This window comes from Gymnogyps californianus, chromosome 8 (assembly GCF_018139145.2).
Source record: "Gymnogyps californianus isolate 813 chromosome 8, ASM1813914v2, whole genome shotgun sequence".
NCBI lineage: Eukaryota > Metazoa > Chordata > Aves > Accipitriformes > Cathartidae > Gymnogyps > Gymnogyps californianus.
In genome coordinates, this window is record NC_059478.1 from 22477149 (window position 1) to 22494256 (window position 17108).

General features: G+C 36.9%; 1 protein-coding gene across 3 annotated transcripts in view; it reads left to right on the forward strand.

Moving 5' to 3' along the window:
- ADGRL4 (adhesion G protein-coupled receptor L4) overlaps positions 1-17108 on the forward strand; it is a 76587-nt gene that overhangs the window by 36011 nt on the left and 23468 nt on the right. For 2 of the 3 annotated variants that reach the window (XM_050900955.1, XM_050900957.1), the window contains 7 exons: positions 3767-3919; positions 10247-10402; positions 10928-10998; positions 12720-12893; positions 12987-13170; positions 15415-15531; positions 16646-16839. In XM_050900955.1, the coding sequence (XP_050756912.1) occupies positions 3767-3919; positions 10247-10402; positions 10928-10998; positions 12720-12893; positions 12987-13170; positions 15415-15531; positions 16646-16839 (1049 nt within the window). The remainder of the gene's footprint in view (positions 1-3766; positions 3920-10246; positions 10403-10927; positions 10999-12719; positions 12894-12986; positions 13171-15414; positions 15532-16645; positions 16840-17108) is intronic. The other variant, XM_050900958.1, reaches the window with a different exon arrangement.

The window sequence follows — 17108 nt, forward strand, 5'->3', positions numbered from 1 at the left end:
TAAGGTGAAAATGGAGAATCAGTTTTATTTTACACCTATATCATGTAAGCATCCTACCAATATTCAGGTACACATACATACACATTCCTGTATCCACCCATCTTTGGGTTATTTAACACAAATTTCCTAGGAAACTATTTATAACCTTCCTTATGTTGATATTTTTAATTATGAGATTTTAGAGCAATCTAAATATCATAGAACTGCCGTGGAAAAAAAACCAAACAAAAAACCCAAACAAACCAACAAAAAAACCCCCAACAACCTGCTCCCCACCTTCCCCAACTTATTTCTCAAGACAGTTCAGCTATTTGGGAAATGTCTTGTGTATCAGACAGACTTGAATGCAGCATTACCATTTAGCCACAATAATTAACCTTGTCATTTGGCCAGTCTTGTCTCTAAAAGTCTCCAAATTTTTCATCAGTTACTGGAAAAAAAGAAAAAAGTCTTTAAAGGAGTGTGCATTCCTGAAATACTGCCTGCAGTGTTCAATGGGTATCTGTGCCAGCAGTGAATGCACATGCCATAATTAAATTAAGTAGCAACAAGGCAGGTGGTTTATACGCTTGCTGTCATTTAAAGTATCCTCTCTGTACAGACAGAAAATTTTCTTAAAAAACAAACAACAAAAAAAACCAAAATATTTTTCCATCTATAAATCCTGTTGTTTTTTCCTGACATCCTTTAAATCACAAATCCAATAATATTATAAATCATGTAAAATTTGGAAAATTACTTAAGGCCAAAATGACTTTAGGCTTCACATTGAACTGCTGACTGAAGAAAAAATTCAAGTTGTTTATACAGAGAACCAGCAGATATTTTTGCCATCATTGTTGAGCTTGTAAAATATTTTGTGTGAAATTAGGCAGATTAAACACATCTAGTCAAACTGTATATGAAACTCCTTTTTTTCTTGAAAACTTCTTCCTCACTTGCCTTTCTCATTAACCCAGTAGTTTTCCATAGCGAGCACCTCTCTGGGCCTACTTACGTCAGTGACTTTTATGCCATTAATTTCAATGGAAGCAGGATGTGGTCCAGTAAATTATCCCCCAGCATGGTCTGCCTAGTATTACATTAGACCATGGGAACAGTGAAAAGAAAGCTCCTTATGAATTTAACTCTTTAAAATACTCATTCATGTGTTTGCAATGTAAGTTGCTGCTATTCTTTGATGTTCTAAAGGTTTCTCAAATTATCTGAAAGGTGCTCTCAATAGCCAAGCCTCCTAAGGCAATATAGTTACCATTAAACCCCTTGCAGACATCCTAAATACTGAGGAAAAACACCAATAATCCAGTAAGTTAATTAGGCGTAATTGTAAAGAATTTATTGATGACCACTGCATGAGTCATTTTAATATTGCTTATAAACTCTTTGGACCACCTGAAAAAGGTAATATTGCTGGATTTTGAGGACTATAGTTGAGCTCCCAGAAAACAAATCCAAAAGAAAAGTTCTTGCATGTAGCCTGCAGCTCTTCTCTCCTCAGCTCTGTTATTCCTCTACTTTGAATGAAGTCCTGCAGTTATCAGTGTCCTTCTACTTCTCATCTTCCATGACTACTATCCCATGAACTTTCCAAAGGCAACACACATTGTCTTCTAGGATCTACAACACTTTCCCAAGACCAAGTTTACTTGGTAACTAAAATAGGGTAGTCCGCTTCTTTTTGTCAGGAAATGCCAGGGTCCAGGAGCAAACTGGAATTGCAAAAGAGCCAAACACACAGACACACACAAATGATATTCGAACAAGTGGACCTAGCTACCAAGATTTGTAAAGTGTTCTGGGGCCTGGTCTCTGTGATGCCATGTGCCAAATCGGATTTTTCATATTCTCATGCTTAGCTTTTGAATTTGAATTAACACCACATTTTTTTCTCCCTATCATAATCTCACTTAAACTAATTTGGTTTTACTTTGGCATTCTTTAAGTAAGATCCAAATCATACACCTTCTCTGCTGTATTCTCATGAATACCAAAGCTGTAGAATAAATATTGTTGATGTGTGTTGGCAAAGTGCTTTTATACTTGGATTCCTCATTAAATTACATTCAATTTTAGTTATAATGAGCATAATCCATTTGATACTGTTGACCCAAATTCCCCTGAGGAAAGCTGCAGTTCTGAATTGGTATTTGTATCTCTGAGTCAACTAAGTAACATTCAAAATCACGTCAGACTTCAAATCTGAAAAATGTCCTTTTCCAACGTTATTCTAGGGGTTGTGACTAAGTTATATTGCTGAAATGTATTCCTTTACAGCTCTTGGTGTACTTTAATCTTGCCACTTCCCTAGCTTATGTGACACTTTACTTATCTGTACCCTATCTTTGTAAACACCTTATGAGAACACTGACCATCAGGAAGCAGAAGCACCTTTCTGAAACTCATCCCTGTGCGTCTTTTCTGAAATCATATTTCTTCTCCCTGTCATGCTCCTTAATCGTTCCTCTTCTGCAATAAATTGTTATTTCTCTCCCTGTTAGAATTCTTTCCTGTCATTCATCATGTTATGAGTACCTTTTGCTTGAGAACAGGAACAAAATCCCAGTAGACTTCAGGAAGCTTTTAACTCTTTTCCTTTCTCACAATGTAGAAAATAGAGAACTCCACTCAGAATGTTGTCTTCTTTGGGAGAGTTTCATTGATTTGTTTGTTTCAGAGTTTTGGCATGCTTTGGGAGAAATGGGCTATTTGGAAATATGGAATTATCAGTATTGTGAGTGTTACTCTCAGTTTAGTAAGAGCGTCTGGATAAGGAAGCTTTTGAAATTTTTCTCAAGTTTAGTCTGAAAATTATTTAATAGACAACAGGGACCTTGGAAGATTCTGGAGACGAAACAGTTTTATTGAGTCACTGCAGAAGATCAACTACACAGTTCAAAGCATGAGTTTATGATTTCATTTGATCTTTGATCAAGCTAGCTGGATGCCCGTGCTCACAATGATAGCACATGCAGAGGCTCTGCAGACATGAAGTAGTCTTAAAACTTGTGTATATAGTTCCTTTTTGATGTATCATTGGAGGCAGGGGATTAGCTCTGTAAAATAGATCATGTAAATTTACAGGTACAAAAATGATTACTTGCACAACAGTTGCTAAGAGCTGAAGATAAAGCCATGAATCTTGCTCATCTGTTTGTTAAGATCTTTGGGATAACTAAGAAAAAACAATATACTTAAAGACTCAGGTCAGTCAGTAGGACAAACTTTGTAAGTTTGTTGTCTGGGACTGCTGAGAAATACCACAGAAGGTCTTCAAAAACAGGCCAGAAAAAACTTGTCAGTTTAGCTATATTGATCCTGCTTTGGTGTTAGGGAACAAAGAGGGTGACTTCTTGATATCCTTTTGAGCTCTGTTTTCTATGATTCTAAATTCCCACATGCATCCTCAGGGTGACTCTCTACCTGTAGATTTTTGGGTAGCAAAAAATGTTATCAAATACAGACATGGCAGAACAAGTACTTGTCTCAATCCTTTATTCTAAGTGAATATCCAATTAAACCATTCACTTCAGTATCCCGCTGGTTTTCTCATTTGTTGACTCACGCAGGATGAGGGCAAAAGAGTGCTGCTGAACACCTGATTACATCCTTGGCAATGGGAAAACTATATAGACAAACACCAAGAGTGCCAGCTCAGCATTCAAAACTTATATAAATAAAATACCAGAGGCCAAATTAAGCTTTTATTTTACTGTTTTCTTCAATCGGCAAATGCAAATATATTTCTCCATAATTTATGTCTTGACAGATGATAATGAATGTGAAAATGCTACTCAGCCTTGTGGAGAGCATGCCAATTGCACAAACACGGTAGGAAGTTATTTCTGCATGTGTGTGCCTGGTTTCAAATCCAGCAATGGTCAACAAACTTTTGTACCTAATGATGGAACCACCTGCGTGGGTAAGTTATTAATGTCTGCCAGCTAGCTTTACATTGTCACTCTTCTCTTACTGCTTCTGTTAATTATAGAAATCTAGCAACATGCTTTCAGATTTGTGAAGTTTGGAGTCTGGATATAAAATTCCCACAATTTGGACTGGTACAGACTTAATATTCCAGTTCAGGCCCACACTTCTCACTGGTAACACAGCAGCTGCCATTGCTTTCAGTAACACTTCAATCTTGACCCTGCTTGCAATATTTTTAATCCACATGTCGCAGTTTTAGACAATGAATACATAGTTAAGGTAACACAGAAATCCCCAATCCACCTATTTATGCCACTGTTTCACTGATCTGTGAGCAAGGTAGTCATATTCTTAAAACAAAGTAGAGTGACAAAATATTCTGCATACACGTCTCTCTGGAGCAACAAAATTCCCTGTACATTTGACCTACTATGCTCCAAATATCTTTTGTTTGGGGGCTTTGGTTGTGATATTTTTGGTAATTTCTCAAGTCTGATCAAAAGCAATGAGCAAGATCAGTAGTTATCCTACCTCCTGTGCCATCCATCAGCCTCTGTTTCTGTAGCAGTTGGATGGAACATGTTCAAGATTACAGGGGAGGAAAAGTTCTCTGGAAAAATGTTATTTCTGAACAACTATGCAATCCTTTAGGATTTCCTTTGAATGGAAGAACTGTAACTATTTCTCTTTTTTCAAACTCCTGGTAATTTTCTCTGTATGTTGCAACAGTCCTCAGGGAATGGGAAAATGAGAAATAAATCTATTGCCCTTTACACCTTTATGCTGACTGTCTCTCATTCTAGATATGTCTCCTGTGAGCTTGTAAGTGCTGACAACCTCTCTTCTTACTGCTCTTAATATCAGCAGAATGGCTGCATATTAAGCCAGAAAGTGATCTAATCAACTTTTCTTGCCCATTGCTCACATCCATCTAAAAGAGCTCTGCTTTATGCAGCCGCTATGAATCGTTCTTAAATTAGCTGGGATTGAGATGGTTAGCACACTGAGCTGTAAATATTCTTGCCGTTTCTGGTCCAGGCTTTGATTTTTACATTAAGACATTCCCTCAGCTTCAGAAGTTTTGTCTTCAAAGTTATTTCTCTGACTGTTCTTGTGTCACTTTAGCTTTTTACCATTAGCTTGCTAATTTCTTTTTTTTTTTTTGCTCTCTTTTCTTTACTGGGCAGACTGATCTTTTTTTATCCTCTACTGGGGGTTAGTTTACTACTTTTCTTCTCCTTTTTGCAAATCCATATGGGAGGAGCTGAGAGCTTCCAAAACTCACACTGAAATAAAAAATTACCTGTGGGCACCTTTTCTCATTAAACAAGTGTACCAATTACTTTACCAAGCAGAGAGTCCTAAAGACAACCTTTTGATCCACAATTAATTTTCTACTTTATCTGTCAGGAAAACCATAATAGGATATTTTGTACCCAATGGATCTGCTGCTACAGGTAGTAGTTATGGCTTGCACACAAGCAGCTAACAGTAGTGTATTCAGGGTGTCCTACACACACCTGAAGCAACCACCAAAGTTGTCATTGTAAATACAGTGCAAGTTATCCAGTACAAATTGGAGGACAGAGCTACAGAGTATCCATCCTACCCAAGTTTTTAGGGCTCCAAAATATTTTCAGATTCTGCAAAGTCTTAGGTTTTCTTTTTAATATATGTGTATAATGTATATGGCAGTAACTTTAAAAATACAGTGGCTGAATTTTGGAGAGTATGCCATTATGCAACCTATTTGTTTATGCCATCAAACCTATCTGGAGTTCCCAGTGGTGCAAGTGTGGTACATCACTGTGTGTGTGTGAGTCCATTTCAAAGTCCATGTGCGTATGCATGCGTGTTCCTCTTCTCTTTGGATACTATACTAAACTTCCGAATACAAAGTGATTATAACTCTCAAGGTAGTGGATCAAAAGAAAACTTGGGACAACGGCTTTGGGAAATGTCAGTTCACCCTTAATCCAACCACAATGCTGAGTTTTGAGTTTGAGGGTCAGCAGTATTTCGTCCATGTTATCAGGCAGAATTGGTGAAGAGATGACAATGAAACATGCAGATAGAGGAGGAACTGGAGGGTAGGAAGAGAGAGAAAAAGAGAAGGAGAAAGGAAATGGAGAAGAAAAAAAGACAAATGCAAAGATGTGATATTTCTGAAGATGACATTTTTCTGCTGTCCTGAATGTGAGCTACTAAAATCTATTTACTGTGTAAAAGCCATGCTTTTTCCTTAGACTTCACATTTTATTGAACGTTCAGCTGCAGATAAAAAGGTGAAATATAAACCTACTTTTTTCACCCCGGTCAACAGAGTAAAAACGTGAAAATGGCCATCTGTAAAATGAAAGTTACATCCATGCCACTCTGCCTTTTCCAGGAACACACTATTAGTTTTCTTCAGGTATTTCTGAGAGCACTGGGAAGGCACCCATTCTCCATCACGTCCTTTTCTGTAACAGGGGAGTTTTACAGTGGACAGGATGTGGCATTATGCCACATTGCTAACTTTCTTTTACCCGTGCTGTTTGTAGGCTTTTTCATTTCTACTTTGTGTGTGCTGCTGCCTTCCACAGTATGGAGACACGGGGAGGGAACATCCAGTCCTTTAAAATTGGACTTTTCAATCACTTGCAAGCTACTAATAAGCAGAAGGTATAATGTAGACATCAAGCTGTCTTGACTGACTGGTGAAGAATCAAAGCGATGTAGGTACAATCCAGTAATTGGCAAGACTGAGCATAATAACTGTTCTCAGTACTTTTAATTTAATTGGAATTTCCTTGCCTGCTGCAGTAAATGAGGAGTGACAAAGCACAGAAATAAAATAAAAGGTTATAAATCTATTTTCACACTAGCCTAAGTGGTGTTGGTGATGATATTTTTCTGATCGGAGCTATTATAAAAGCTTCAAAGTTCAGCTCCAGGATTTGTTTTGAATATTTACTAAAAGGCCAGGGCTTTTTGCAGAGCTGTGGCAAATGCTCTTCTGTTTAAAAAGCTGCTGTTCTTCAACCTTTGCTCAGGAATGTTGTCTGTGAAGACTGCTCACACAAGCCTTGGCAGCCCAGTCCCGTTCCCATAGTAGATCAAGGAGGACGGTTTGAGATCCTCGTCCCAAAGCTCCAGTAAAATTGGATTGCTGAAAGCACTGACAAGCTGTTGTTTCTGCATAGTCCAACAATTGCATATTCAGTTAAAAAGGCATAACTACAAAATATAAAGAAACAAAAACCTACAGCTACTGCACACAGTATTTCAAAGCAGGAACTTAAAAGCAGCATTCTTGCAACTGTCACAAATTGTTGGCTGCCCGTGACAATGTCATTGATTTAAAGCGGATACAAAGCTGATTAGTACCTTGCAAGATCAGGCATATTGCCTTTTAATTTTGTCATCCAGGAGATTTTTTTTCTCCAGGAACAGTAAATTAGATAGGTGTGATATGGACTCATTCCATATGGACAACTCAACTGCAGAAAGTCTATTTGCATATACTCGACAGGGTGTCTCTATCAGACTTAAATAGCCATCCTGTTGCCAGAGATGTGCCTTTGTGCTTAAGTTTCTGCTGTTGTTTTGGATCATCCTGACTTCTCATTAAAATCTCCATTACACTTAATATCTGACATAATTACAAAAGGAAGGGTAATTTGTGTAACTGCCCAATAATGACAAATAAATGATTTACCAAGCTAAAGGTTCATGAAAAGCAAAATATCATAATAATTTTGAAATATTTGCATCAGTAAATCACATGGAAAGCTGATACTTAGCAGTGGTAGTCTGGAAAGTATTCAAATATTTATTTATTTATAAGCCATTGTAAGTTTTAGCAAAGCTTGTTGTCATTTGCTGGTCTTTAGCACTGCATTACATGCTGAATATCTTGTTAAGATGTACATGTCCTTCTCCGTGTAGCCGACAAGGCCAAAGAAATCTTTGGTATAAGGCTGATGTGTGTTCTTGTTATACAAACTGGTATTGTCATGGTTTTCACCCTTGCCACTTCAATTCATTCAAAGTTTGTCTGTCTTACACAGCCACGCAACAGGGCACTGACAGGCGCCCACTTGTTTCAAAAAGAGCTTTATAATTTACTGATGTGAGAGGTTATTTAAATGCCAAGAGTAAGAACTTTAGCCTTATGTCTTTAAATGACAGCATTTAATTATGAGGTAGCCTGCATGTAGCACTATATCACGCTTTTTTCCCCCCTTTTCTTCACTTTTGCCAGATTCATTGATCTATAATGTGGTTGGCTCCATGACTATGAATACTGAGGTCACAGAAACCATACAAATATGGATAATGCAAAACTCGGCTCATTAAAGAGAAACATTTGCAGTTTGGGGCATTAAATATGGAAACAAACTATTGCCCTAATGCAGATAATTATAATTTAACCTCATACTTTAAACTTCAGTGCTTGCACCAATCCATTCAAACACACAGCCTCCTTGGCAGCTCTCCCTGAAGAGCAGAGGTGGTTGTGCTGGGGAGGGCAAATGTGCCTCCAGCCCCACTTCTCCCTCCTGTCTGTGCCATGCAGGAGTCTGAACGGCTTTTCGATGGGAGCTTCTGAAGCTCAGGCTTAGAACACAGCATTTCAGGTGCAAATCAGAGCCACTGCTCAGTGAGGAAAATAGGGATATGAAAGTGAGGTGGGTCCTCAACCATCTCCTTGAACCCCAGGAAGACCTCTAGGATTATGAAGAAAGGGAGCTGGGGAATTAAGCACAAAACAGCAAAAATTCTGTGGATGCAGAAACTGTTGGGATACTCCATTAAAAGTTTAAATGCATTTTACAGTTGCCCCATATACAAAAAAAAAAAATAAAAAGCATTCATCTGATTATTTATGGAGGCTCTCTTGCCATTAGAAAAGAACGTTCTACGAAGTTACAAAAAATGTTGTCCAAATAGGCAGATGGCCCCCAGGTATCCTTCAGACATCTTTCTGCATTCCCTAGATATATCCACAGACATGCAGTACCTTTTTCCATTTTTCCACAATTTCCCTTTCTCTAGCAATCTTATTTCACATACATTATTGCTCATTTTTGTTCTACTCTGTTTTGAAAACCACCAACAATCTTGTATCGAAATAAAAGTGCAAAAATAGTTCCTATATGCTAACAGTGCATTTCCAGCCCCCTATATCTCCTTTCTGTCTGTCTGTTCTTAACCCCCATCTGGCTGCACAAAGGCCTCCTATCAATTCAGGTAGCTATTCTCCTCCACTAATCAGTTAATCGGTTCTCCTTTTTCACCAATTTCTTTCCCAAATTCAGTGTCATGCCAGTTCTTAACTTAGGTTGTTTTCCTCTCTGGTTCATCCATTCCCCTCTCTACCTTTACTTTCCTTCAGTTCAGTTCTCAGGCTGTTCCTTTAAATCTGCTCATGTATCACTTCTTCATTTTTCAACTCTTTTCATCAGACATACCTGTCCCAAAGCTGTTCACTTTTTTCTCCTTTCCAGCACAGCACTTCACAGTCCATTACTTCATTCTTCAGAATTATTTGGTATTGTTCCCAGTTTACTTTCTCTGTTGAGTTACTTGATCTTTATCCTCAGCCAACCAAGTAATGCAAAATAATCCCTACTCCAGCCAGAGACTTAGTACCCAGCTCTCCTAAATTGATCAGTTCATGGATTCCCTTACCGGAATTCATCAGTTTTACTCTTGGACTGTGCCCCACCCAGTTACTGAACCTGTCTACCTAATGGCAAATTATTTAGAAGCACAAAAGCCATTTTAGGCAAATGTAATTTAAATGTGGATTAAAAAAAAGACATGCCAAGCACTTTAAAGGGCACAGAGCTTAAATCTTATATTAATGAGATGTATAGAGTGATCTTTTGTAGCATCTTTTTAAAGCCGTGACTTAAAAGAAAAGGCTGCAGTTTTCTTTCTCTTTTCTAACTGAATCATAAGGCTGAGAAAATCTATTTAGTCTAATCTCTGGAAAATGGATTTCAGATGATTTGCATCATGCCGAGCATTTTGTTATGATAGAATTAATATTTACACTCATGGTTTTAAAACACGAACAATGCAGTATTATGTAGTAATAAAAGTGGTGGTATAAAAATATGATCAATTATGATTTATCCTTCTAATCCCTAAGTATTGTAATTGGCAGGTGTTTTGCCATTAAGTTTGCCTTTTTAGTTTTTGCTTTTTTTTATTCCCTGAAATTTTATTATGAAACTGCTTGCAGTGTGCAGGGCTATTATCAACAAAGCAGTAAGGTGTTAGTCTGTAAATACTTAATAAAAAATTCAATTTCTCACGATATTTGCAGATGTAGATGAGTGCAAAAATGAAGGAACTGTTGCCTGTGGAGATCATGCAAAATGTGAAAACGTGGATGGAGGGTTTAACTGCTTCTGTAAGGAAGGTTATCAACCATCCACAGGAAAATTGCAGTTTAAGCCAAATGATGGCACTTCCTGCCAAGGTACATGATATTATAAAGGTTTATGTGTTATTATAGAGCTACATCTTCTAAGAAACCCACCAGTGCCTCTTTATCTTCAGTTAGATTAACCAGCAAGACATCAAAAAGAGGCAAGGCAGTGGCATCTACATTTCCGGAGAATACAATCATTTCGTAAATGTATTTTTGCTAAACAGTGTGATGAAATCCATTTGAAATAATGGTTACCTCCTCATAGTTGTCAGATCTGTAGTCCTCTCTGTAAATCTGAGCTGTCTCTTAACTTCACCTGTGGAAGTCCCAACGAAAGGGGCCAAACCCTCTACCTGAGTAAAACAAAAGCTCAGAGTCCAATCCAGTGCTGTAACTTTGGCCAAGATAAAGTCTTAGTAGTTGAAGTTTGAGAATGGAGTGCTGCGTCTTATGTGCATAAATTCAGAATGCTAGTGCTTTGGGGAATTACTTAGACGAGAGCTCTTACAATGAATATATATTGAATATTGATTAAACTGCAATATATAATTAGTTTCTTTTTAATTTCTACAGAAAATCCGAAGGCCAAGTGTGAGTTATACAAAGACTGTATAACTGAACATATTAATAGAACTTTAGCTGGAGTAAGTAGCATTGGTTTATAGATTAATTTCCAAATCCTTTAATTGTTTCTGTTTGAAACTGTTATTTCAATTATAATAGTTCTTAAGGAGCTTTTAACAAATGCTTGGAGCATACAATTGAACTTAAGCATGTTTACAGAAGTCTTTTTAATAATTTCAAATTATTTGAACTGGGTTGTATGTTCAAATCATGATAATAACTTGCTGGGAATCTGTGTGTTCTGTTTCCAGCAAAGTGAGTCATGATGCATGAAAAATTCAGAAGTGTGGTAATCACTCAACTGTTTCTGTAATTTCTGAAGTTACACACTGCTGCATTTGCTGATGTGCAATTATTTGCTTGTTCAGAGTGAAAGGCAGCAAGATAGCTTACAAAAGTAATGTCAACAAGTGACAAAATAGAAAATGGAGCAATAATATCCTGGTATGCTAGTATATTTACTCCTCAGAGCATAGTATGTAAAGTGGTACAGAATTTATAAACTCAAAGGCTCTGGACTCAAGATTTTTTTTTCACCAGAAGCAGAGATTCCTGAAGAAAATTTAAAAAATATTAACGAATTCCCTATTCATCAGTCGACAGCTATAATATTGTCTAATTTAAAAGGATAAATGAAACATAAGCATAAATAAATTAAAACCAATTGTATATGTTTGCGTTTTATATTAAGCAGTTTGCCAAAGTTACGAGATTCAGAGAGATATTAATTTAAAGGCTTTTATTAACCTAGTGTAAGATATACATTGTATTAACGTGCTTTCTATGTTAACCTGCAATGTAATGCATTGTATTAAATGTAATACATGCTTACCACATTTACGTGCGAAGACATGGTAAATGCCACAGCAGGATCTTAGAGTGAGGGTTTTTTTAATACGTAGTCAAACTAAACTTCAGTCAGAGTAATAAGTCAAAATACTTCAATTTTATGTAAATAACAGTGTGTCAGATTTTAGCCTAGTTTTTAGCCTGTGTTCTAGTTCTATTCAGCTGCAGTCAAAGACGAAGCAAGACCAGTAAAAGCTGTTCAGCAGCAGATCTTACAACATCAGGTGTTGGGGGTTTTTTTGATGGAGATGTCAGCATTGTGAAGTAAGAATTCTTTTCTCATTCAGCCATGAGACTGAAACTTGCAATCTTAATCTTCATCTCATGCTTTCTAGCCTATTACTTTTTAAACTAATTGTTTTATGTAAGTGCATTTAGCAGTTCATAAACTGAAGCAGTGAAGGTGAAATAGGCAGTACAGTTTCACTAAACTACATGCTTTATAATCTGCATTTGAAAAAAAAAACAACCACAAAATATACAAATACTGCCCATCTGCTCCCACCTCTTCAGCTAAAATTTAACAGCAAAGAATCGACGGAGTAACCATATCACTGATATTTAATTATTTTTGCAGAACATTTACTAGTTCATTCTGGAGCATTAGGATAAATAAAACTGAGCTGCAGTAGTAAAAAAAAAAAAAAGTGTAATGATAGCACATGACTTTTTTTTTAATCATAGTTGCTTGTTAGGGTTATACCAGACATGTGTAACACCATTACTTTATAGGTCAACCTGTTGATTTAAATAGCGCCTCTTTTTATGCACAAGCATGTTAAAAGCCAGTATGTTAATTCACAGAAATTAGTCATTTGCATTGGGTTTACTTTCACTTGCAGAAATGTGACTTTACTTGTTTCATTAAGATGCGAGTTCTTTTATTTTTCAGATTAGTCATTTAAAAACACCCCTGGAGATGCTGCAAGAAATTAATAAAAATACTTTGGGACCACTTTTACCTGTAGACGTGATTTCATATGTTGAAGCACTATCTTATTCATCATTGAATACCATGCATTACTCCGTTTCTGACAACGAAGCACTTTGTAATACAACCATTAATGTGAGTGGATCAAGCCTTAAAAGTTGTGGGTTTTTTTCTTATTTTACAAATAGCATATGACTCTTCTGCTTAAAAATATTCTTTTATTTACAGGTTTTGGTTAACACTGTGAACAATTTTTTACAACAAGACAAAATTACAGTCTGGGAAGCTCTTCCTGTAGATAACCAAAGACGGAGCCTGACTAAGCTGCTGCATACTGCAGAACAAGCAACACTTCTCATGTCACAGAACTTCAAAAAGACAACACAGCTAGATGCTAATGCAAGTGACATAGGTAAGATAAAGGAAATTAATCTAAGGTATACTTTAGACATGGATTACACTGAGGAGTTTTTCAGCACAATTATGAAGATTAGAAATGGTGTTATGTGAAACACACAGGTGTTAATTTGTATGAGTTTCATAACTAACACCTGACTTTCAGTGTAGGTATCATAATTTTCAAAGATTGAACATTTGAGCCCAGAGCCCAGAAAAAACTTGAGAGGCTGTGGGAAGTTGTCCTTTCAGATTCTCTCTCAACATCTAATTATAGTCACACTGTCACAGTGAATCTGGATTCATTTTATATGCACAAAATTATCCTATGCACCTTATATGCATAAAAAACACCAGTGGAATGAAATTTGGATTTGCTCTATACAGATTTTTTACTCTTTTTGGTTCAGTGAAGGTATTGTAAATGAACTTGGAATAAGGATTGTACCCAGTGAGTTCAATCTTGAGTGGCTTTATTTTCAGAGAAATTTCTCATTTTAAGAGGAATTTTAGAGGAGGAGAATTGGTTAGTCTCAACTGCACCATTTTGCTCTCCTACCTTCTCCCTGTGCGCTGGTGTCCTCACACCACCTCCTGCTGATTTTCCTGTGGTAATAATAGTTTTCCCATTCCTTCAACGGGAGCAGAGTAAGGCTAATACCAGCCACTTTTGAAAATCCTGATAAAGCATTGCTGATTCCTTTGGCAACGGCCACTCTTTCATCTTTATTTTTCTGAATGTACCCAAGCTCTGTGTGACCTGATTTCTTATTTTAGATTCAGTACAGTCCTTCAGTGCCTCTTACTGGTTTGCCATTTTATAAGATGACTTGATGAGAAAGATTCTTCCTTTGGTCCCGAGGCAGGTGAAACCACCTGTTCTTCCCTCACCTTTCAGAAACTAAATTAGCAAGCGCAATGAAAAAATAGAGAGGGATTTATTCCATGACGTAAACTCTGTAGAAGCAGATTTATGTTAGTGCAGAGCACCTCTGGGTCTGCAGCAGATCCAGCGTGGTGCCAGGAGCTGGTTGTAAAGCCCCTGTTCCCCCGCCACCCTGGCTGAAAGCAGAGGCTCTCACAGCCACAGAGCTGAGGCCATGAAGGTTGAGAAGAGAGGATTCAGGAGCAGCCTCCAGTGGCAGTGTAGATGTCAGTCAGACCAAGGCGACAAAAAAAGCTGATAAAGAGAATGGGGAGGAATTTCCATGTTGAAACATCGATTACTTTTTTGGCTTGCTTTTGTTCTAAAATGGGAAACTGTACGAGCTCTTTTCCAAATTGGCCCCAAACACTAAAATTTTTTGTTATTATTTTTCAGCATGAATCTATTTTCCACAGGGCTCATATGTGCCCCACACTTCTATTTTGGGACAAGACCTACAACATTACCCCTCTCTCTCCATGGCTTTTTATTGTGCAAGCTCTTGAACTACAAGCTTTTCAAAACTCCAGCCACACAAAACGATTTCTTACGTCCTGACAAACATTTTCTGACAGCTGGTCTATTGAATAGCTCATATTATTTCTGTGTGCTGTGCTATAAGCAATGCAGATGGTCTAGCTTAGTGATATTCCTCCATCAGTCAAGTTTTAGATTTGTTTGTTGTTGTTTAGTTTTGTTTTTAAAAAAAGGCCTGATTGACTTTTTTTTGTTCCCATCCTGGGTGATTGAAAGTCAGCACTATAATGAACCAAGTAAAGAGCTCAATGTCCTCTAATGTAGTTTTTGTCCTGAGGGGTGATGCTTGCTTGTTTGCTTTTTGACAAGACACATCATTATTTCATAGTGCAATGTGCTTTTGGTAGCATGGATAGATAACTATAAAATATATACTTTTCAAAAATTGGCTTTTATCAAATGTTACTATTCAGTAGAGAATTTTATGCTTTGCTTTTTATAATTGTGATTTGTGGTCCCTTTCAGAAATGCATTTTTAATGAAGCAATAGCTCTTCCTAAAGTAACCTACATTGTTCTTTCTAGTGCCTAATTTAATGCAAGGTAAATAAAAGACTATATTTTTCATGGAAAGAGTAAAAAGTATGAGAGCAAAATGTATGCATGAAAATAACAAAACATAGAGGTTTAAGCAAACATGCTATATTAATAGCATTTTTCTTGAAATATTTGGCACAATGATATATTCTTAAAATTCACAGTAATTATGCAATCCAATAGCACATTTATTAACCCAACTGTAAATTATGGTAGACCGTAATGGAGGTGTGATTTGTACAGTATTTTTCTTCTTTTGCAGCACTGAAGGTTTTTGCTTTTGATTCACACCACATGAAACACATTCACCCTCATGTATACACGGGGGGAGATTACATAAAGATCTCTCCAAAGAAGAGAGAGAAATCTCATCCTAATGGTAAGAAACAAAGGTTAGAAAGTAGGTGGGTTAATAAACACCATGGAAAGACTTGTACCCACTAGTAAATAACCAAATGTGTGGTTTACCAAGACTGAGCTTCAGCCCAGCTAACTACAGAGGAGTCAAGGTATTTTTATCACCATCTCGCCTACCCCTTTATTGTCTCAAGACTGATATTTCTAACATTTCCAGTGGTACAGTGAGTATCCAGTGAGTTTTAACACTGCATGTTGGTACTAGAGACCTGAGCTTTATCCTTTTCTCAGCCATAGATCTGCTGTGTGACTTTGGACTGACCCCTTCAACTCTCTGTGTTACTCGTCCTCCAAAAATTGGTGCATCTTTTCTATTTAGAGTAGCTCACTGGGGCAAGAACATGTATTCTTCAGTACCAAAACCAGCAGGGCCCAGATCTTGGCTTGGACCTTAGAGTGCTATAGAAATGGCTTACAACTACTGTCGTCACTAAAAATAAATAAATGTGTTTAAACGGCTCCGGAATTAAACCACCTAACCTAATAAACATAGAAAAGTTTTTTTAAATCTTAATCTTCCAGCTAATCTGAATCTCACCACCTATCAGTATGTAAAAATGTGGTTTATCTTGGTACCAGAGAAAAAAATGATGACATTTTTTCAGATCAGCACTGCATCTTAAAATACCTTTTGCTTTCTTTTTCCCTATGTGTCTTCCATCCTGGCTGCGCTGTAATGGAAGTCAAAGCAAGCCAGGTACTTCAGAGAGGCCCAGTATTTACCTTAGGTCTAAGCCATTTTATTTTATGAGGCCTGACACCACATGTGTAGCCAACTGCAGAACAGCAGCAAGCATATATTACTCTAGAAAAAATATATATGCATATATCTAATTAGAATTTCCAATGCGAACACACATTTTTATTTCCAATGGCAGTTACATTGTTTTAAATAAAGCTATATTTCATTGTCTCTAAAACATTTTTATAAGTATTCCACAAAGATTCCATCTGTTTTGCATATTTTATGCAATAGCAGTAATAATGTCTATTGTTTATTGTTTCCTTAATGTCTTCAATTTTGTTCTTCTATAAAAAACCCACAAACTACTAAACATGGTCTGTTTGATTGATAGGCACCGTTGCAGTTGTCTTTCTGCGGTATAGCAATATTGGTTCTTTGCTTTCATCGCCTAAAAACCGCTCCTCGAAAGATACTTCAGAGCAGAGACAGACAGTAAGCTCATCAGTTATAGCTGTTGCAATTAGCTCAAATCCACCTACACTCTATGAGCTCGAGAAAATAACATTTACCTTAAAGTATGCCAAGGTAAGGGGGTTTTTTATTATCAACTTCAAATAAAACAAAACAATAGCTAATCATTTTATGTGATGTAACCATACCTGCAGTGTATGATATATTGAGACATAATTCTGTTGTTTGCTGATGTGAGTTTGTCATTTGTTTCTCTAATAAGATTAATCTCAAATGTGACGTCCTAAGTGCAATATACTAAATATGATACAGCTGAAAATTGCTATGGGACTAAAGCAAGGGCAACAATGCCATCTTTGCTGGGTTGTAGTATGAATAAAATG